Here is a 23,585-nt window from a genome sequence, read left to right as displayed (position 1 = left end):
TAACAACAGTCAAAACTATTAGTAAATGTAATGGATAAACTATATTGCCACTCCTGGTGGAATATAACAGTTATAGACGGTATATGTGTTACAATATTTTAATAAATTAAGAACAACTGTCTAACTGACGAATGGAAAGTCAGTCGAACGAACGAACGGATATAGAACGAACGAATCAACGGGTGTTGACCCACACAAGCCAACTGACAGTGTTGTACTGATCTCGACAAGTAAACACTGGTATGGTGATACGGACAAGATGTTGAAAAAGGAAACGTACAGTTTAAGACATGTAAAGTAAAAGGGCACAAGTGCAGCTAATGTGACATTTTCTTGTGGCAACGTTTCGCTCTCCAGGAGCTTTGTCAAGCCGATATCGGCTTGACAAAGCTCCTGCATTCTACCAACAATTCTACCAACATTATTACAGTTTAAGACACATATTAGAGGAAACGTTCACTCACAAGTAGCTCCTTAAGCCGTCTAATAAACGTACTAAATTGTACACATGTGTTTTTTTTCACACAAAGTGTTGTGTATGAAGTCAAAACACACATCGATGTCTTACCTTTGGCAGGAGGGAGGATAGTGAAGAGGACTACAATAGTGACGGCACTTCTCATGGGTGCTGAGAGTGTCACTATCGGTGTCATCACCGCTAAGCGATGGTGAGAGTGATGGCCAGAGTGCTCCACATCTCACTCGTCAAAAAATGTATTGTAGACTTCCGGCCAGCACTCATAGGTTGCTTAACCACCAGCGCAACATCGGGTAATTTTCATAGCTGATGTTGGACGTTGGATTTGAGGATTACGTCTCATGAGCCTTGAATCGGGGATTCAAATTCCGTATTCAGATTTTTGGGATTAGGGCTCTGAATCAGGGATTCACAGGAAGGGATTCCGATTCAGAGATTCATATAAAGAAACTGAGATTCGGGAATTAGGATTCAGGAATTCTGATTCAAAGATATGGATTCAAAAGAATCTGATATGAGACAGAATAGGATACTAAAATTTGAATACAGAGTATCAGAATCAAAATTTCAAAAACTCAGATTCAGGGATTTGGATTCAGGTATACGGATGTAGGAATCCTGATAAAGCGATTCGGTTGCAATGTCTCAGTTTCAGAAACTCTTATGAAGCTTTAAGCTTTCAGTGATCCACAATAGCTCTTGGGTCGCCAGGCCGGCCACTTCAGCAGCTGAAAAAGAGAAAAATGACATTGAAATAAATCTGAAATAGACGTATGTATATTTTGTCATGGCACACAAGTGGATATTATTCCAGAGAGAGAGAGACAGACAGAGAGACAGACAGACAGAGAGACAGAGAGAGAGACAGAGAAAGAGACAGACAAAGACAGAGACAGAGATAGAGACAGAGATAGACAGAGACAGAGAGACAGAGACAGAGAGACAGAGACACAGAGACAGAGAGACACAGAGACAGACACAGAGACAGACACAGAGACAGAGACACAGAGACAGAGACACAGAGACAGAGACACAGAGACAGAGACACAGAGACAGAGACACAGACAGAGACAGAGACACAGAGACAGAGACACAGAGACACAGAGACAGAGACACAGAGACAGAGACACAGAGACAGAGACACAGACAGAGACACAGAGACAGAGACACAGAGACAGAGACACAGAGACAGAGACACAGAGACAGAGACACAGAGACAGAGACACAGAGACAGAGACACAGAGACAGAGACACAGAGACACAGAGACAGAGACACAGAGACAGAGACACAGAGACAGAGACACAGAGACAGACACAGAGACAGAGACACAGAGACAGAGACAGAGAGACAGAGACAGAGAGACAGAGACAGAGACAGACAGACAGAGAGAGACAATGGTTCACCCACTAAATTATACCGATTTTTATCTAAATGCGTATGGACAAGTGGATATTTTTCTTTCCTACACAATGTTTGAGAGTCTCCAACAGTACGTCCGTCACCATGGAAACAAACTTGTGGTAAAAATATCGTGGTAGTCTGGGTTGTGGATTTCATTCTTTCGACTCGAGTTGAAAGTGTCGAGTGAGGAACAGTTTCTTCCCCCCAAACCCCTTAAGTACGTTATTCAGCATGTGTATCTCACGATTTTGTTCCTTTCGTCACTCAGTCTCGTCTCAAAATGAACGGAAGTATTGAACACCCCAACAAGAATGAACACAAAGTTCTCATGGCATCAAGGAGTGAAAATTTACCTTCATTCCATAGGATAAGCAACGACCCAAAGTTCCAAACACAAATATTGACCTCCCAGACAACAGCCTTTAATCCTTGAATATTCACCTGTTTATAATGCAGCAATATCACACACCAGGTTCGGCAAGTTATTTTATAGCAACAAAACACAAATACCCACTCCAGCAGGTGGTGATACAGCAGACAGCTCTTTCTCTAGGCTCACCAGATTTGCAAATATTTGCTTAACTGGGAGTGTGTCTCAGACTATTAGGCCAGACTTTTTCCAATACATTATTCTGTTTGCAAAGAATTTTAAATAACGATGCAGCCACAGTTCTAACACCAATTCAATTAAGACATGCATTACTAACCTAACAGAACAAAAAACACTAAAAATTAATTTTTATGAATGCATTTAACTTAGAAGGGATGCTGTAATCTCAGCTGTTTATTAGTATTCCCGATCTCTCTATCCATTCAGGAAAGCGCTCTTCATCGTCAGAGTTAACAGATTGTTCCCCTTCCTGATGTGTAGTAGTAGAAGCAGGTTCCATACATAGCTTTAAGAGTAGATATGATAAGGTTATTGGAGTAAGGAAAGAGAGGGCCAAGTAACGACCATCGAAGTAGCCGGACCAGGAACTGACTCTCAGTAACATCTCAAAACCATCTGTTTAAGGCATAATCACTAATTAAATAAACAGAAGTGAGTTCACTGTCTGCTTCCTGGTGATGCAGAATCACTGCTGGAGGACATTAGGAAAATAAATAACCTAAAGTTAGTTCCCGATGAGTGAGGCTGTGGTTCGTACGTTGGAGTGGGTGAGGCCAGCAATAACAGCCAGAGTGATCAGGCTCTGATCTACCGGGAGGCCTGGTCATGGACCGAGCCGCGAGGGCGTTGATCCCTGGAACACCTTCCAGGTAGACTCCAGGTAGGACTATCCTAAAAGCTTTCATATGCGATCTTGCCTTCAAAAAACAATCTTATCCTTAACTAAATCATCATTAACTTGCCTGAAGCACAAACCTCTGATACAGCCAGCAATGATCTCCCTGGTGCCTCTTTCGGTTCCAGTGCCAAGAACCTGGTTCGCGGCAAAACGAAACAAAATCCCCAAAATCTAGATAGTAGTCTCTTTCTAGGATCATCTAACTTTTATGCAATGCTATCCTGCCGTCGATAATCCCAGACTCAGGTCCACAATGGAATTTTTTTCTTCACTTCGTCTGACTAGTTCCACAGGCAATAATTACAGCCTTTTCGGTTATCTTGCAAATATTCTTATCCTCCTTCACGATATCAGCTGAATTATTAAAGAACATAAGAATGGTGGAACAAAAAAATAACAAGGCACAATACTGTGACTGGAACGATACACAAATAACCCACACATACAAGAGCGGAGCTTACGACGACGTGTTTCGGTTCGACTTGGACCATTTACATGTGTGACTTTGTCAATGGTCCAAGTAGGACCGAAACGTCAACGTAAGCTCCTTTCTTCTATGTGCGGGTTATTTGTGTAAAGTAGGAAAACTGCAGCTGGTCTACTGGCCATGTAAATAAATGGTTTTTAAAACCGACACACTGGTAAATGAGAGACTTTTGCAACATATGTTGCGAAAAGGTCTTATTTATCTACTGGTACATACAATGAATATCCTAAAAACGAACCTTTCCCACCCACTTATATGTCTAATCTTTTCCCAGAGGTCTTCTTTACCTCAGGTACCCCTCAAGGAAGGTTCCTTGATGTTGGTGAGGGGCTCTTGATTTAGGGAATTGGATCTGTGCTCCAGTTCCCCGAATTAAGCCTGAATGCCTTCCACATCCCCCCCCCAGGCGCTGTATAATCTTCCGGGTTTAGCGCTTCCCCCTTGATTATAATAATAATTTACCTCAGGTAGTTTAGGTTTCTTCAGTCTAATACAGAGGCAACAGTAGAAGCAGCAGAGATGCAAACACGATGCAACCAGTCACTGCTGTGTTTTAAACAGCAATACATTGTTTGGTTTAAACAGACTTGACCAAACACTAGGACATGTTTATTAGAAAACGTTTAGGTTCTGGGACCTTCTTATAGGTCCTAGAACCGAAACGTTTTCTAATAAACATGTCCTAGTGTTTGCTCACTTGTTTTTTAAGCTAATTTGCTGGTACGAATTACAATTGTTAATACCACATAGTACAGTATTTAGCTGATGGTAGGGCATCATTGCTTGGTCCAACATTCCTTTTAGAGCAGCGCTTCTAGATGTGTCAGGGTCTTCTAGATCACCTTGGTAGTGTAGCGGGAGTGCATGGCCCCAGCTGAAACAGAGCTATTACTGGCTGGAAGCCTTTCACAGCTATAACACTAACACCCGCTATGATGATGGCCACAAACTGGGTCATCCCAAACAAAAAATGACCTTCCTCCAGCAACGAACGACCCTCCCTCCAGCAACGAACGACCCTCCCTCCAGCAACGAACGACCCTCCCTCCAGCAACGAACGACCCTCCCTCCAGCAACGAACGACCCTCCCTCCAGCAACGAACGACTCTCCGTCCAGCAACGAACGACCCTCCCTCCAGCAAAGAGCGACCCTCCCTCCAGCAACGAACGACTCTCCGTCCAGCAACGAACGACCCTCCCTCCAGCAAAGAGCGACCCTCCCTCCAGCAACGAACGACCTTTCCTCCTCCAACAAAGAACCTTTCTTCCTCCAACAAAAAACTACCTTCAACACAAGACGACCTTTACACACAAACATAATTCTCACACTAAATGAGAGGTAATAAGATTGAGACGAGAAAGAATATTCAACATATATATGAAAATTACGGATGGATATAATAAACGTAGACGAAGTTTATGCAAAGATCTAAATAATAGTCATGATAATTTACTTTCCGCGGGTGGAAAATATCGTTAAAATATTAGCTGTATTTTCCCGTTTCTCTATGAGGTAATAATTTTACCACAGCCACTGTACATGACTTCCACTGGTCCAGCGTCTCTGTGAGGTAGTGATATTACCACCACCAGTGTTCCAGACTTCCACTGGTCCAGCGTCTCTGAGGTAGTAATATTACCACCACCAGTGTTCCAGACTTCCACTGGTCCAGCGTCTCTGAGGTAGTAATATTACCACCACCAGTGTTCCAGACTTCCACTGGTCCAGCGTCTCTGTGAGGTAGTAGTATTACCACCACCAGTGTTCCAGACTTCCACTGGTCCAGCGTCTCTGTGAGGTAGTAATATTACCACCAGCAGTGTTCCAGACTTCCACTGGTCCAGCGTCTCTGTGAGGTAGTAGTATTACCACCACCAGTGTTCCAGACTTCCACTGGTCCAGCGTCTCTGTGAGGTAGTAGTATTACCACCACCAGTGTTCCAAACTTCCACTGGTCCAGCGTCTCTGTGAGGTAGTAGTATTACCACCACCAGTGTTCCAAACTTCCACTGGTCCAGCGTCTCTGAGGTAGTAGTATTACCACCACCAGTGTTCCAGACTTCCACTGGTCCAGCGTCTCTGTGAGGTAGTAGTATTACCACCACCAGTGTTCCAAACTTCCACTGGTCCAGCGTCTCTGTGAGGTAGTAATATTACCACAACCAGTGTTCCAAATTTCCACTGGTCCAGCGTCTCTGTGAGGTAGTAATATTACCACCATCAGTGTTCCAGACTTCTACTGAACCAGCGTCTCTGTGAGGTAGTAATATTACCACCACCAGTGTTCCAAACTTCCACTGGTCCAGCTTCTCTTTGAGGTAGCCATCTTCACTACCATCACGGCATTGGATTTTTATAAAAACTCTCACCTTAAAATTTAATTAAAAAATATATATTGACGATGTGAACTGGTGGCACCGCGGTAAACTTTGTGCAAGATCTACACCTGGCAGCGGTGTTGTGTGTTTACATTTGTACTGTATAATCTTTGTTAATACTCTTAGCCATATTTATGCCAATAGCTTCATCTATACGTTCTAATATCCTAGCTTATACCCCTACCCCTGTACTAGCTAATATCTCTAGTTTTATGTACGCTTTTTATTACATATAGCTTTACCTATGCTAATTATCTTACCTTCATCTGTTTCATAAAAATGTTACTTGCTTTCTCTGCTTTTTAATCCCTGTAGCTATACGTAAACTTTCCATTTTCTCTAAAATTTAATTTTTTTTGCATTCGTCCTAGCTTTATTAAACCCTTAATGCTTGTGTGTACCAATATAACACATACATACCCGGGTTACTTGCATTTACCTGTAACCAGTTTCGAGGTCTCTCCCTCACCCGCAACACGGTCAGAGGAATTCTCTTTCTAAATAAGAGGCACCTAAGTTCTCCCATCTTCTAATAATGTGTTCATTTATCCAGGATAATCTACCTTGTCCATAATTACTAACGCATTTGCTTTGTTTCGTAAGGTGAAGTCCAGGATCTTTCCTTAATTCATGGTATAACTTAACAAATCTTTGAGAACAATTGTGTTGAAACAATTATCCACAAAGATTTGTTAAGTTATACCATGAATTAAAGATCCTAGACTTCATCTTACGAAACAGACAAAGCAATTGCGTTAGTAATTGTGGACAAGGTAGACTATACTAGTAGAAAAGTGAACATGTTATTAGAAAACGGGGGTACTTAGGGAAGTGCAAATTTTTTTAGGAGTGATAAAAAAAGAAAATTGAAAAATTATGGAAAAAATGTTTTCTTACAAAAAAAATAGTGCATTATTCTGGAAACATGTTGATGTAATCGGCTTGTTTCTATTATATTTCTAAGTATGTTTTTCCAAAAATGTAATTTATTTGTGCTTATCATCAAAAAGACATGATGGCAATCCGTGTTTTTCTTTTTTACTCCAAAAATTACGATTTTTATGATTGCTTCATTCTAAATACACTACGTTGCAACTTCTCTGAGGACTCACTAAATCGTAATGACACGATTGCAAACAAACCATACCACGGGCGGGATTGAATCCGCGGGTTCAATCCCTCCCGTGGTATGGTTTCTCTGAGGACTCCATTCAAGTGCAGGGAGTGATAACAGCTCAGTCGCCTGTGGACTGTCAACCTGGAAAATCCTAGAGGGACTAGTACCGAACTTGCACACGAAAATCACTCACTACGAAAGCAAAAGACTTGGCAGACGATGCACCATCCCCCCAATGAAAAGCAGGGGTGTCACTAGCACGTTAAGAGACCATACAATAAGTGTCAGGGGCCCGAGACTGTTCAACTGCCTCCCAGCAAACATAAGGGGGATTACCAACAGACCCCTGGCAGTCTTCAAGCTGGCACTGGACAAGCACCTAAAGTCAGTTCCTGATCAGCCGGGCTGTGGCTCGTACGTTGGTTTGCGTGCAGCCAGCAGCAACAGCCTGGTTGATCAGGCTCTGATCCACCAGGAGGCCTGGTCACAGACCGGGCCGCGGGGGCGTTGACCCCCGGAACTCTCTCCAGGTAAACTCCAGGTATGTGTTGAGGTGTGCGACATACTGAAATGTGGCGTGCCATGACCATAGAGTTTTACAGAAAACAATATATATATATATGTATTACTCAGGAATAAGTTATTGACATTATTTTCCTTTTTCCTCGAAAAGTATTAATAGCAGTGTCATGATTTTTGCACATGTTTATGAGTAATGATTCTGCTACTATGCACAAGGGATTTGCGATATTTTTTACAGCTCTGTTTTTACTGATTTTTTTTCCTCCCAAAAAAGTCCTTAAAAAATACAAATTTCAACATTTTTTTATGCAATCTATTGACATTTGCGTTCAAACGATGTTGGTACAAAGATTATCTAGCCATTATCTTTCATCTGATGTCAACTAGATCACTGTACGTCTTACCAATTTTGTAGATAAGGGAGAGATTTCTGTCCTATAGAATAGGGCACTATTTTTCTTCTATCTTTTAAGGCAAAAAGTTACTACAGTCTGTAGGCTTCAAATGCTGCTTAAAGCACTGTAAATATTGAATTGAAATTGGACCAAAAACAAAACAAAAAAAAATTATTTTGATCACACCTCCCTTACGTACCCCTTAAGGACTGACTGGTCAACAATGTGTCAGCGGCCACAAAGTGTACTACATATCCATCACTGCCCGGATCTACCACCTGAAGAATGCTGATATTATTTTCTCCATAGTTTTCCACTCTTACTTCTTGTTCTACATTCTTGCTTCTGCAATAATACCACCACCATTATTACGTTCACTTTCAACACTATTCCTGCTACTGCCAGTACTTCTCCTTCAATTTATATTTTTAAATTACGACACACACATATCAGGTGGTGTATGAGGTGTGATCCAGTGTATAAAGTCGAATATGGGTTATAAAACATTGTTCACATCAGTGTAAGATGCTCTGACAAGAGAACAAGAGTGAGAAGTCAAGTTTGGAGGCAGTAGAGCAGCTGAGAGTACCATTGTTGTTGCTGTGATAACAATGGTCGCCGACTGTCTCGCACCAGTTAATGTGTGTTTCTTGTGCATTATTCTGTATGCTCTAACTCCTCTCCTCTGCTGGCTGGCTCGCTCTAACTTCCTTCGTCTGTAGACCTCTACCCACCCTTCTCTCTAGTATTACTGTAATTGGAAGTACTCGTAGTGGAAGAGGTAGTAGTAGTAGTAGTAGTAGTAGTAGTAGTAGTAGTAGTAGTGGTGGTGGTGGTGGTGGCAGTGCAGTAGAAGTAGAAATAAGAAATTACCATTGGCAGTACTAGTGATAAACTGAATAATGGGAGCGTAGTAGTAATGAAGAAATAATAACAGTAACGGTAGTAGCAGTAGTAGTAAGTGGTCCCGAGAATTACCTTGGCAAAGTTGAACCCTCTCTGATTCAGGCATTTATACTACTCTCGTTTCCAACACTATCTCATCAAGAGAACATATGAGCATAAACTTCAGACTTTCTTAAGTCCTGACTTGGATCTTGTTCAACGCATCCGTATTAACTGTCCATATCTACCTTATTTCTATGATCGTCCTCCATTTCCATTTCGTTTAGAGGTTCTTTTTCTTATCTTGTCTCCTGGTTCTTTTTCTCCTGCTGAACCCCCGTCACTCGTAAAACTTCATTGAACGTCTTCAGCCTATAAAATGTTACGTCTTTACGTTGAGTTTCTCTTCACTGATGCCTCCTGAGAGTTTTCTCAGAGTGATTAAGCCCAGTGAAGGGATACGTCATCTCCCAATACCTACTGAGGATTCCTGGATCTTGTGTCGACTAACTCTTTCTTTTCAAGGTAAATTTCATTCCCAAACCTTTAGTGTTATGGGCTCTCTCCTATCCCCAGTTCTTGCTAACATTTATTTTTCGAAAATCTTTTGCTTTCTACTACTGCGGTACGATCTTTTCTCTGGCTTCACACGACTCTGGCAACATGACTAGACTTTTCCAACCTTTTCTCGATCCCCTTAATCTTACTCCTATTAATTTCTAAGCTTTCTTGATACGAATGGCCATCGCTCGGTAACAGGATTATTTTTTTTCATGTACATTCACTGCTTCTCTTATCATGCTTCCTTTTTCAAGGAAGGTGTTTTTGCTTCTCTCTTTCTCTGTGCTCCTTAATTTTTCGATTCGGAAATATCTACTTTACAGAGCCCGTGCTCTCCTCTTGGATATCTTCCCGATTTCACAAACTCAGCCTACTCTCTTGTTAAACAGACTTTTTCTCTCAAATTCCCTTTCCCAAACTCTCCCTTCCTATATCTCCAGTCTCTTTAATCTTAGAAACACCCTCCGTTCTTCAGATACTAAACTTACTTATCGTAGCAATTTAGTTCATACTTCTGCCACTTTCTTAAACAGTCTCTGATGTGGTACTCTATCAATAGCCTTACTAAAGTCCAAACAAACAATATGTCCTGCTCCTCTTGTCCTCTCCAATACCTTGGAGAAACTGGCTGCTCTCTGAGATTTAAAGAGGAGAAAAGTGCTCGCCTTACTCTCCCCTGCAATTCTTTTTTTTCCTGTCGTGTAAGCTCACAATCATTCTGGTAACTGGTCCTCTGACAACACTACCTGCCCTTCTAGTTCTCACAAACGCCGTCTTGTTACTACAGAATTTCTACATATAACATTCCAAACATTTAAGTCCTGGTTTTGTCTAAAGTTCTAGACTTCGGAACACTCGTGACTTGACCTAACCTGACATTTTCCGTATTTTCATTGTCTTTATCTTCTGACTTTGTAGGTTTTGTCCTAAGGGAGTTATGTCTCGCAAACCATTTGTGTACCCGTGGACCAGTAGCTCTACCACAGTGCTCCATTATCCTGTAGCCGTGGACCAGTAGCTCTACCACAGTGCTCCATTATTCTGTAGCCGTGGACCAGTAGCTCTACCACAGTGCTCCACTGTTCTGTACCCATGGACCAGTAGCTCTACCACACTGTTCCATTGTTCTGTACCCGTGGACCAGTAGCTCTACTACAGTGCTCCATTGTTCTCTTGCTCTGTCACTACTATCAATTATTGCTACACTGCCATTTTTTCCTTAGTTTTTCACTTTTACTACTACTGCTTTTGCTACATTCTTAGTTCTACCTCAACCACTGCGGAACTACGATTGTTCCTCTATCCTCTCTCGTATGCACTCTTTATTCTGGCCTTGTTTCCTTCTCACTTCGGTGTGATTTGTCAATGGTCCAAGTCAGTAAGACACGTGCAACAGTTGGGTATCTTTATTGTCGAAACGTTTCGCCTGTTCCCTAGGCGAAACGTTTCGACAATAGATACCCAACTGTTGCACACGTCTTCATAAACGTGTCGCTATTATATACAATTTTCAACTATCCAAGTAGGACCTAAACGTGATTATTTTGCCCTTCCCATGTGCGGGTTTGTGTATTTTTCATGCCGTAGTATTTTGACTTCCTTCATTTAGAACTGCATAGTGCATTCTCAAACTATTATAGAGATACAGGATATGTGCATAGCCTAAGAACTCCATTTTCAGGTAATTAGACCAAACAATTAAGTAGACGTGTATACTTTAACTGCTGTATACGTTAATACCATCTTCGTGATCAATCCTGTCTCGCCGAATCCACGAGGTTCAGCCAAATGTTTTAGAAAAGCTCTGGATTTCTGTCGTCCAAAAACGTCTCAGTAATGGCGATCATGTCTGGCTAATAAATGCTCACGAATCTGTGCGTGAGCTTATCAACATTGGTAATGAAGCCCCCGATGCTGACAGACAGCATTGTGATAGACTGACTCCTCATGTTACGTTCAGACTGAATAAATATGCTGATAGTACCCTAGAAGCAGGTAGGACAGTGGGGTTTGCAAAAGGCACAAAACCTCCTTAGCTGAGACAGGAGTAACTAGGTCACTGACAAGCATACGTAGTCACTAAACCTGAGATGCTGTTGGTTTGTTTAGAAATTCAGTCTTTAAAGAACGGGTGATCCTCTCAGCCGAGTTCATTCTAGGCTCGACAAAGATCTTGTTCTCTCCTAGAGCAAGTACACCTTATGTTTTGAACGCACTTCTCAGCTTTGCATTACCTACGGTGTGACAGCTGGACCTCTGTATTACCTACGGTGTGACAGCTGGACCTTTGTATTACCTACGGTGTGACAGATGGAGCTTTGTTTAGGTGACTGGGAGCGAGGAGCCCTGTTCGGTATAACTCCTGTTTTGCTGTTGATTCAGAAACTGATGACTGTTGATTAGGTCGCAGCTGAGTCTGATGATTATGTACTTGGCGAGGACGAACGTGGAGCTGTGTTGTGGAAGAGATGTCTGAGCGTGGTTACTTTTTTCTTCGGCGTCCCCTTCTATGTTCTCTTTCACGCCCTCTTCAAAGCCCAGGTCCAGGCATACCATATACGTACTTGATGCTCGAGCTTTGGCCCGACACTTGTTGAGGTGCGGTGCTGGTCAGCTGATTGTTAGATACGGCAGTCACAGGTGGAGAAGAACCCGACCTGTGGTTTACAGGTGTACTGACAGGTGTTGGACTGGAGCTGCCGGATCCAGGGTTACTTCGTTGTTCGGTGAAGAATCTGTTCCCACTGTGGGGGACGAAGACAAATTATTTCCAGTTATAGCATTATGATCCCTCTGTGTCTGTAGAGGCTCTGGGGAACCAAATTTCCACCAGATTTTTGCTCTGAGAATTGCAAGACTTATCAATAGCACAGCATCAAGTGAGCTTCATTATTCTTCTGCAGGTCTGTCTTGTTTTCAACAATGTTCGAAGTTGATGTAATAATGTGACCGCATCATTAGTGACCATTTGAGGGGAGCACCTGATATTACTCAAATCTGTCCTCTTGTGTTGTCAAGCTTGTTTCTGGAGCACACGTTACAGAATCATGGACGCCTTGAGATGAGCCACCTGGCTTCAACAGAAATCTTTTGTCATGCATTTTGTGACAATATACCTTGCATATTGTGTATATCCACATATATTTCAACAGCTCGTTGAACAATAATGAGGGAGTGAATTTAATCTCACAGTTTCGCGATGCGAGGTCACTGAATCAAAAGATTAATTAGCTTAAAACGTTGCCGGAGAAAGAGTGATTTGTGCTGTGACAGAGTTGGCAGGAAGTGTCCTCAAACACTGAACACTGAGTGTGGCATGCAAAAAGTATGTAACCTTTATTCGGAGTATGTCTACATTCTCACACAGGCTATCTCCCCAACCAGCGAACCAGGCACTAAGGGTCTGAAGATCGGGACCCCCAGCGTCATATTAGTAGCTAGGCTCAGCAAGTCATAATCTGGATCTGGCAATTGTGAAGATGATGTGGTTACCACTCATGTTTTCACCCTTGTCATTTTCATTCTGCTGCTGGTTGAAGTACGGTTGTCTATTGTCTCTTGGCTGCTGTTCTAACTTCACTACCGTGGCGTGCACTAATACCTATATTCTGTACATAGTGTATTTAGTGTATATCTGTTTATACTTGGTGAAGGATAACACAATTCAAAGATTTTTACTGTGTTTATTTTGCTCCAAGCTCCCTTTTTACACCCAGGATACAGGCATTGATTACCTGGGTCGTAATACTGAGTATCTCTGGATTATCTACACACTTTCGTTTTAATGACTACAAACTACATATGCAAATTCACTAATTCCCAATGGCAGTTTTCCTAGGCGGGGGAAGTGTTGCCTTCAACCATTATCAAGTAATATGTTTACAGATCATCTCCCGTGCTAATGAGAGCATCACACGACTTGCTTGCTGGTTTTAAAAACCAGATGTAAATGATAAACACGACATAAAAAAAATGCTGATATACAGTTATACGGCATTTGGCTTCATGCAGTTAGAGCGCACACAGTAAGCAAATTCAAAGTGACTCTTAAATATAAATCGTTTTATCACTGTTCAGTTAGAAGGTACTGATTGACTTTACTAGGGTCATGTATAGTGCATGATGCTACTAGTTTTTCTCCTACCTAACCATCCTATTTGACAGGAAGTGTCAAATACATGTCCTCTCCCAACCCTTACGACTTTGTTGTAAGTAATATTCCCTTTTCTCCCTTCCATTTCAGGCTGCATCATTCCATCTATTGCAGGCTTCTTGTTTTCCTTCCTGTACACGTTTCTTCCTTTCTCCTTCCTTCTAATGTTTCCTTTCTTGATTCTACACGCTTTCTGTCTTTTTCTCTCCTATCATTATTCTCTATCCCTTCCTTCCCACCATTCTCACACTTGTATCATCCCTTTTTACCTCTTTTCATCTGCAGGCTTCCTATATTTATTCCTCCCTTCCATCTGATCGTTCTGTTCTTTTCTTTCTTCAGCACTCTTATTCCGTGCCTCCCTTCCTCTACATGTTCCATCTTTGGAATATCTTCCTCATATTCATCTTCACCTTCCTTGATTGAATTGAAGGGGGGTGAAGAGGAATGGGAGGAAGATACTCCAATTCCTCTTCACTCTCCTTCAATTCTATCACGTTTCCTGTATTCCTTCCTCTATATACTCCCTACCTCCAGTCCTCTTTCTGTACAAGTCTCCTTAATTCGTCCCTCTCTTTTTTTTCCATTCCCCCATTCTTCCATCACTGTATGGGCTCTCAAGACCGAGGAAGAGACGAGAGAAAAAATAACCCTCAGTCGCCTACCATCAAGATTGCGTGCCGGCTCTCCAGCTCCGTCAGGAGACTCGCCGCTGAGGTAAGAGCCGGATGAGCAGCTGGTCAGTGATTCAACTGAGGTGATACGACTGCCATCTCAACCATCCCTCGACTCTACTTTCACCTACATACCAGATGAAGCATGTGTTCTGATCTCCAGTATAAGAACGACAAAACAACTTACATGTTACTTTGTCCACTAAGCCATCGATCCTACAAGGAACACGCACCCAGCAGAGCTAGGCGTTCTTCGTGGTTTCATTGCTATATAGACTGCAATAGCTTTCTATAGTCGTACGATTTAGTATAATGACAAACGATACATAAATAACCCGCACTTAGAAGACTTATGAAGACGTTTCGGTCAGGCTTGTGACTAGTTAATGGTCCAAATCGGACAGAAACGTCTTAAGTATCGTTCCATGTGCGAGTTATGTGTATTTAGTTCAATATATTTCTTTGTGCTCATCGCACGAGTTTTTATATCTTAACACCAACACTCAGCTAGGCAATGGGCCACTTACCATACAGGAGCCCCTACTGCTTCCGCACAGCCATTAGTGAAACCCACAACCTTCATACTCCCAAAGATTTTACCCATAGCACCCCAGCCCTCCTGCAGCAGTACCTGCAATAGGCGAGCATGACACTCCGCCAGTCTTCAACAGGGAACCCTGCAATGATAGCAATATAATCAATATAAGCTCTAAACCAGTACTGGTCATACAGCTCTGAGAATAGGGATGTGCGAGGGGGGAGGAATGTGCGAAGGCTAGAAGTGTGTGAGGGTAAGTGTTAATGGATATGGGGATTACTGCAAGAGTGAAATTTAAATAATTGGCGCAGTAGATTAGTTTCCGCTAAAATGTGAGAATCAGCGTCAAAGATGGAACTTTCGGTGAAGAGGTCAGTGTGTTAGGGTGATGTAAACACAGGAAGTGAATCCTGCTTGCCCACTCAAGCAAAACAATATGTTAACTTAATCGTGGACTGCGATAAGGTGGCCCTAAGAGTCCACGAATAGTGGTGTTAGTTGGTACTAGTGTTATCCATGAGTGAGTTGCGTGTGTCCAATGCATAGGGGTGAGCGTGCAGTGGGGGGTAAGATAGCCACCGTCACAATCATGAAGCCCCTGTTAAGACCAAGGCCTAAAAACAGCCCTTAGGTTGCAATATCTGCAGGTGGTGAACCTAACACCGCAGCCAGTCTCCGCTAGAGCTCCATGGGGCTAGAACCCAGGTTCATGACGATACCGGCTAGAGAATCCAAAATTAAATGACGGAATGAGTTAAGGCTTAAACCCATAGTGATTTGAGATTTGTTTGCAATCATGTCATGCGATTTCGCGACTCAGGAATCCAAAATCACTAAACAGCTACCCAGGGACGTCCCACATCAGCCGCTTTCCACGGGAACTCTGAGTTGTTTATGCAAGCCTCCTGCTAAAGTCAGCCAAGAAAATCCAACTAGTCAGCCTCTTGCAACATCGAAGTGCAGGCTCTCGACCTCCTGGAGGAAGCCCCTGCTCACAGTAACACGTCCCGCAAGATAACTACCACCGAGGAAGCTGCAGCCCAACCAGAGATTAGTGATACTCCCAGCAAGTCAGCAGTATATACACCAACAATAAACAAGAGGTATTTCGGGCACTGCGTGATCCAAGAAAGTTATCTCTGTATTGTATAACCCCAATCCCCTAGACATCAATGCACATGGAGTATTGTAGAGTGCTGCATCAGTTCGAAATGCAATACATATAAGCAATGAAGATTTGGAAGGAAAGGGGAAGAAGCGGCACTCACAAGTCATCATGTGGAATCTGATACCCCAATTGCAATAAAAAAAAAGTCGAATAAAGAAATACACAGCCCAAATCTAATAGAAATCTTCCACTAAGAAACGCCAACTTTGGAGCTAAACAGACGCGGCATTTTCTTACCTCAGATCAGTATCCTAAAATACACAAACTTGCAGCCTCTCTGAAGTTCCATTATCATCACTGAAACTCAGCAGTTGCGACACTCACAGTATATCACACAACAAAAGAAATATTTCAATTTTCGCAATTCCTTCCACTAAAAGCAAATTGGAACCTTCAGAGTCCACGGTCAAACGTTTGTCTAAAATTGGTTCTTTAAAAAAAAGGAAATAGGAATGTTTTATTTAAGTTTCCAAGACATTACATACTATTTTACAAGGGTTTTGGGCGTACACAAATGTTATATAGACTTAACCAAGAATAACCCATTTTGAGTCAATCATTGATTTATTTCTGACCAGAATAGACATTTTCCAATTATTTTACAGAAATCTCTCTTAATAGCGATAACAACATTAAAACTTAAACCTAAAATCAAGGGAAAGCTTCCTTTGAAGAAAACACGTCAATTAAAAGGTTTATATCTGATAATAAGCATAGTCTAGCTATTGTGCAAAATGTAACAATATTTTCACTTTCACAGTGGGAGGAAATCTTTATCTCAAGTACTTTCACACTTCTGAATGCGTCATCAGGAGCTGTGCAATGTTGCAAGGTCAACAACAGGACAAGTAAGGTAAGCTTTCAGAGTATGGTAGCGCAGTGGCACCAGCCAGTCTCTGTCTGAGAGAGGCGAGCGGAATGCTTGGTCACAGACCGGGACGCGGGGGCGTTGACCGGAACTCTCTCCAGGAAACACTATATCCATGCCATACGATGCATCAGCCAGTATAGGTTAATGCCGTTCACAGTTGCTTGATTTTTAATCTGGAGCAAAGACGCTAAACTGGGACTGGGAGGCATTCAATGATCCAAACAAGGGTAGGGTAATTCCTGGTCCTTAGATCAAGAGCCCCTCACCGTCAAGGCATCCCCCCTTCAGGAAGCATAATCATGTAATGCAAAATGTCATAACGTGTCATAACGCCACTAACGCTACTAAGTCTCTGCGAAAAACACACCTTAAGCCAGCAGATAGTGGAGCCAACAAGACTAGAAAACACACTTGACCTTATCTTCACAAATAATGAGGACCTGATAAGAGACATAAGAATATCAAAAACAACTAATTCCGATCACAACCTAATCGAAGTCCAGACGTACATGCATAGGGGTCCTGATCAGCAGAATGCATGTACCTGTGAAGGTGTCTTCACAAAATACAACTTCAACAACAAGAACATCAACTGGGACCAGGTAAACCATGTCCTAAACGAAACATGTTGGGAAGATATCTTAAATGACATGGATCCAAACCAGTGCCTTGAAAGGATCAACTTCCTGGCAGCTGAAGCATGTTCTAGGCATATTCCCCTAAGAAAGAAGAAGAGCAGGAGTAAACTGGAGAGAGAAAGACGCCCCCTCTACAGAAGACGACGAAGAGTCACTGAGCTCCTCAGGAGTGCTAGAATATTTGAAGTGGAAACTATCGAACTTAAGTTAAATGACTCTTACAGGAACCAGGAGAGACAGGAAGAGCTTAAAGCTATTAGTGAAATTGAAAGAAATTCAAAATATTTCTTTTCATATGCCAAAAACAAGGCAAATACCACATCTAGTATCGGGCCCTTACTCAGACAAGATGGGACTTACACAGATGACAACAAGGAAATGAGTGAAATATTGAAATCCCAGTACGACTCTGTTTAGTGAACCACTAATCAGTCTGAGGATCGACGACCCAAATGATTTCTTCATGAATGAGCCTCAAAACTCCATAATTGTATGCCAGATTTCCGACATTACCCTAACTCAGATAGATTTCGAAAAAGCCATTGACAACATGCCCATGCACTCAGCCCCGGGCCCAGACTCGTGGAACTCTGTTTTCATTAAGAACTGCAAGAAACCCCTCTCGCGTGCCCTAAGTACACTATGGAGGAGGAGCTTGGACATGGGTGAAATTCCACAGTCACTTAAAACAACGGATATAGCCCCACTCCATAAAGGTGGCAGAAAAGCATTAGCTAAGAACTATAGACCAATAGCTCTGACGTCCCACATCATAAAAATCTTTGAAAGAGTGTAAGAAGCAGGATTGCAAATCACCTGGATTCCCAAAATCTGCACAATCCAGGGCAACATGGGTTCAGGGCAGGTGGCTCCTGCCTCTCACAACTACTGGATCACTATGATATGGCCTTGGATGCACTGGAAGAAAATCAGAATGCAGATGTAATATACACAGACTTTGCAAAAGCATTTGACAAACGCGATCATGGCGTAATAGCCCATAAAATACGTGCTAAAGGAATAACTGGGAAAGTGGGGAGATGGATCTTCAACTTCCTAACAAATCGAACACAAAGAGTAGTGGTCAACAGAGTTAAATCGGAGGCTGCCATAGTGAAGAGCTCTGTTCCACAAGGCACAGTACTCGCCCCCATCTTATTCCTTATCCTCATATCAGACATAAACAGAGATATACATCACAGCACCGTATCATCCTTTGCGGATGATACTAGGATCTGCATGTGGCTGTCATCTGCTGAGGACGCGGTTAACCTCCAAGAAGATATAAACAAAGTTTTCCAGTGGGCAACGGTAAACAATATGATGTTCAATGAGGACAAATTCCAACTACTCCGTTATGGAAAACTGGAGGAGATAATAACTAGAACAGAGTATACTACAGACTCTGGCCATACAATAGAGCGGAAAAATAATGTAAGGGACCTGGGAGTAGTAATGTCTGAGGATCTCACTTTCAAGGATCACAACAGTGCCACGATCGCACGTGCAAAGAAAATGTTACGATGGATAATGAGAACGTTCAAAACGAGAGATGCCAAGCCAATGACGATCCTTTTCAAATCACCTGTTCTCTCTAGGCTGGAATACTGCTGTACATTAACATCTCCATTCAAAGCAGGTGAAATCGCAGATCTAGAGAGTGTACAGAGATCCTTTACTGCACGTATAAGTTGTGTCAAGCACCTTAACTACTGGGAACGCTTGGAAGCACTTGACTTGTACTCGTTGGAACGCAGGAGGGAGAGATATATCATAATCTACACTTGGAAAATCCTGGAAGGAATGGTCCCAAATCTGCACACAGAAATCACTCCCTACGAAAGTAAAAGACTGGGCAGGCGATGTAAAATGCCCCCAATAAAAAGTAGGGGCGCCATTGGTACACTAAGGGAAAACACCATAAGTGTCCGAGGCCCAAGACTGTTCAACAGCCTCCCATCAAGCATTAGGGGAATTACCAATAAACTCTTGGCTGCCTTCAAGAGAGAGCTGGACAGATACCTAAAGCTAGTGCCGGATCAGCCGGGCTGTGGCTCGTACGTTGGACTGCGTGCGGCCAGCAGTAACAGCCTAGTTGATCAGGCCCTGATCCATCGGGAGGCCTGGTCATGGACCGGGCCGCGGGGGCGTTGATCCCCGGAATAACCTCCAGGTAACACACACCATTAATAATGCTAACTTTCCTCTAAGGATACTCCAGTGATGAAATCCTGAAACTGATTAGAAAATGATTCCTAAAGTTATCCTTTGGAAAGGAATTTTGAGAAGGCTCACCACAAAAAAATTAGAGAAGACCTACATTGGTCAGGTGACCCATGAAGCTTCAGCTAAATATGCTGAAAATTTTAAGCCGATCGGATGAGGCGTTCTGAAGTTTTTTTTTTATTATCACACTGGCCGATTCCCACCAAGGCAGGGTGGCCCGAAAAAGAAAAACTTTCACCATCATTCACTCCATCACTGTCTTGCCAGAAGGGTGCTTTACACTACAGTTTTTAAACTGCAACATTAACACCCCTCCTTCAGAGTGCAGGCACTGTACTTCCCATCTCCAGGACTCAAGTCCGGCCTGCCGGTTTCCCTGAATCCCTTCATAAATGTTACTTTGCTCACACTCCAACAGCACGTCAAGTATTAAAAACCATTTGTCTCCATTCACTCCTATCAAACACGCTCATGCATGCCTGCTGGAAGTCCAAGCCCCTCGCACACAAAACCTCCTTTACCCCCTCCCTCCAACCTTTCCTAGGCCGACCCCTACCCCGCCTTCCTTCCACTACAGACTGATACACTCTTGAAGTCATTCTGTTTCGCTCCATTCTCTCTACATGTCCGAACCACCTCAACAACCCTTCCTCAGCCCTCTGGACAACAGTTTTGGTAATCCCGCACCTCCTCCTAACTTCCAAACTACGAATTCTCTGCATTATATTCACACCACACATTGCCCTCAGACATGACATCTCCACTGCCTCCAGCCTTCTCCTCGCTGCAACATTCATCACCCACGCTTCACACCCATATAAGAGCGTTGGTAAAACTATACTCTCATACATTCCCCTCTTTGCCTCCAAGGACAAAGTTCTTTGTCTCCACAGACTCCTAAGTGCACCACTCACTCTTTTTCCCTCATCAATTCTATGATTCACCTCATCTTTCATAGACCCATCCGCTGACACGTCCACTCCCAAATATCTGAATACGTTCACCTCCTCCATACTCTCTCCCTCCAATCTGATATTCAATCTTTCATCACCTAATCTTTTTGTTATCCTCATAACCTTACTCTTTCCTGTATTCACCTTTAATTTTCTTCTTTTGCACACCCTACCAAATTCATCCACCAATCTCTGCAACTTCTCTTCAGAATCTCCCAAGATCACAGTGTCATCAGCAAAGAGCAGCTGTGACAACTCCCACTTTGTGTGTGATTCTTTATCTTTTAACTCCACGCCTCTTGCCAAGACCCTCGCATTTACTTCTCTTACAACCCCATCTATAAATATATTAAACAACCATGGTGACATCACACATCCTTGTCTAAGGCCTACTTTTACTGGGAAAAAATTTCCCTCTTTCCTACATACTCTAACTTGAGCCTCACTATCCTCGTAAAAACTCTTCACTGCTTTCAGTAACCTACCTCCTACACCATACACTTGCAACATCTGCCACATTGCCCCCCTATCCACCCTGTCATACGCCTTTTCCAAATCCATAAATGCCACAAAGACCTCTTTAGCCTTATCTAAATACTGTTCACTTATATGTTTCACTGTAAACACCTGGTCCACACACCCCCTACCTTTCCTAAAGCCTCCTTGTTCATCTGCTATCCTATTCTCTGTCTTACTCTTAATTCTTTCAATTATAACTCTACCATACACTTTACCAGGTACACTCAACAGACTTATCCCCCTATAATTTTTGCACTCTCTTTTATCCCCTTTGCCTTTATACAAAGAAACTATGCATGCTCTCTGCCAATCCCTAGGTACCTTACCCTCTTCCATACATTTATTAAATAATTGCACCAACCACTCCAAAACTATATCCCCACCTGCTTTTAACATTTCTATCTTTATCCCATCAATCCCGGCTGCCTTACCCCCTTTCATTTTACCTACTGCCTCACGAACTTCCCCCACACTCACAACTGGCTCTTCCTCACTCCTACAAGATGTTATTCCTCCTTGCCCTATACACGAAATCACAGCTTCCCTATCTTCATCAACATTTAACAATTCCTCAAAATATTCCCTCCATCTTCCCAATACCTCTAACTCTCCATTTAATAACTCTCCTCTCCTATTTTTAACTGACAAATCCATTTGTTCTCTAGGCTTTCTTAACTTGTTAATCTCACTCCAAAACTTTTTCTTAGTTTCAACAAAATTTGTTGATAACATCTCACCCACTCTCTCATTTGCTCTCTTTTTACATTGCTTCACCACTCTCTTAACCTCTCTCTTTTTCTCCATATACTCTTCCCTCCTTGCATCATTTCTACTTTGTAAAAACTTCTCATATGCTAACTTTTTCTCCCTTACTACTCTCTTTGCATCATCATTCCACCAATCGCTCCTCTTCCCTCCTGCACCCACTTTCCTGTAACCACAAACTTCTGCTGAACACTCTAACACTACATTTTTAAACCTACCCCATACCTCTTCGACCCCATTGCCTATGCTCTCATTAGCCCATCTATCCTCCAATAGCTGTTTATATCTTACCCTAACTGCCTCCTCTTTTAGTTTATAAACCTTCACCTCTCTCTTCCCTGATGCTTCTATTCTCCTTGTATCCCATCTACCTTTTACTCTCAGTGTAGCTACAACTAGAAAGTGATCTGATATATCTGTGGCCCCTCTATAAACATGTACATCCTGAAGTCTACTCAACAGTCTTTTATCTACCAATACATAATCCAACAAACTACTGTCATTTCGCCCTACATCATATCTTGTATACTTATTTATCCTCTTTTTCTTAAAATATGTATTACCTATAACTAAACCCCTTTCTATACAAAGTTCAATCAAAGGGCTCCCATTATCATTTACACCTGGCACCCCAAACTTACCTACCACACCCTCTCTAAAAGTTTCTCCTACTTTAGCATTCAGGTCCCCTACCACAATTACTCTCTCACTTGGTTCAAAGGCTCCTATACATTCACTTAACATCTCCCAAAATCTCTCTCTCTCCTCTGCATTCCTCTCTTCTCCAGGTGCATACACGCTTATTATGACCCACTTCTCGCATCCAACCTTCACTTTAATCCACATAATTCTTGAATTTACACATTCATATTCTCTTTTCTCCTTCCATAACTGATCATTTAACATTACTGCTACCCCTTCCCTTGCTCTAACTCTCTCAGATACTCCAGATTTAATCCCATTTATTTCCCCCCACTGAAACTCTCCTACCCCCTTCAGCTTTGTTTCGCTTAGAGCCAGGACATCCAACTTCTTTTCATTCATAACATCAGCAATCATCTGTTTCTTGTCATCCGCACTACATCCACGCACATTTAAGCATCCCAGTTTTATAAAGTTTTTCTTCTTCTCTTTTTTAGTAAATGTATACAGGAGAAGGGGTTACTAGCCCATTGCTCCCGGCATTTTAGTCGCCTCATACGACACGCATGGCTTACGGAGGAAAGATTCTTTTCCACTTCCCCATGGACAATAGAAGAAAATAAAAAAGAACAAGAGCTATTTAGAAAAAGGAGAAAAACCTAGATGTATGTATATATATATATGCATGTGCGTGTCTGTGAAGTGTGACCAAAGTGTAAGTAGTAGTAGCAAGATATCCCTGTTATCTAGCGTGTTTATGAGACAGAAAAAGAAACCAGCAATCCTACCATCATGCAAAACAGTTACAGGTTTTTGTTTCACAGTCATCTGGCAGGACGGTAGTACTTCCCTGGGTGGTTGCTGTCTACCAACCTACTACCTACGCGTTCTGAAGTTATTAGCTAAAAACTATTAGTGTTTTT

At 42.3% G+C, this 23,585-nt stretch overlaps 1 protein-coding gene across 1 annotated transcript in view; it reads right to left on the bottom strand.

The window, feature by feature from the left end:
* The window catches only part of LOC128689665 (nephrin-like), a 553,398-nt gene that overhangs the window by 458,750 nt on the left and 71,063 nt on the right, over positions 1-23,585 (bottom strand). Inside the window, exon 2 of the mRNA XM_070099001.1 lies at positions 569-1,206. Within this exon, the coding sequence (XP_069955102.1) occupies positions 569-653 (85 nt within the window). The 5' untranslated portion in view covers positions 654-1,206. The remainder of the gene's footprint in view (positions 1-568; positions 1,207-23,585) is intronic.

Source organism: Cherax quadricarinatus, chromosome 66, assembly GCF_038502225.1.
Source record: "Cherax quadricarinatus isolate ZL_2023a chromosome 66, ASM3850222v1, whole genome shotgun sequence".
Taxonomy (NCBI): domain Eukaryota; kingdom Metazoa; phylum Arthropoda; class Malacostraca; order Decapoda; family Parastacidae; genus Cherax; species Cherax quadricarinatus.
Note: the sequence above shows the minus strand (reverse complement) of the source record. Positions and strands in the feature narration are given on the sequence as shown.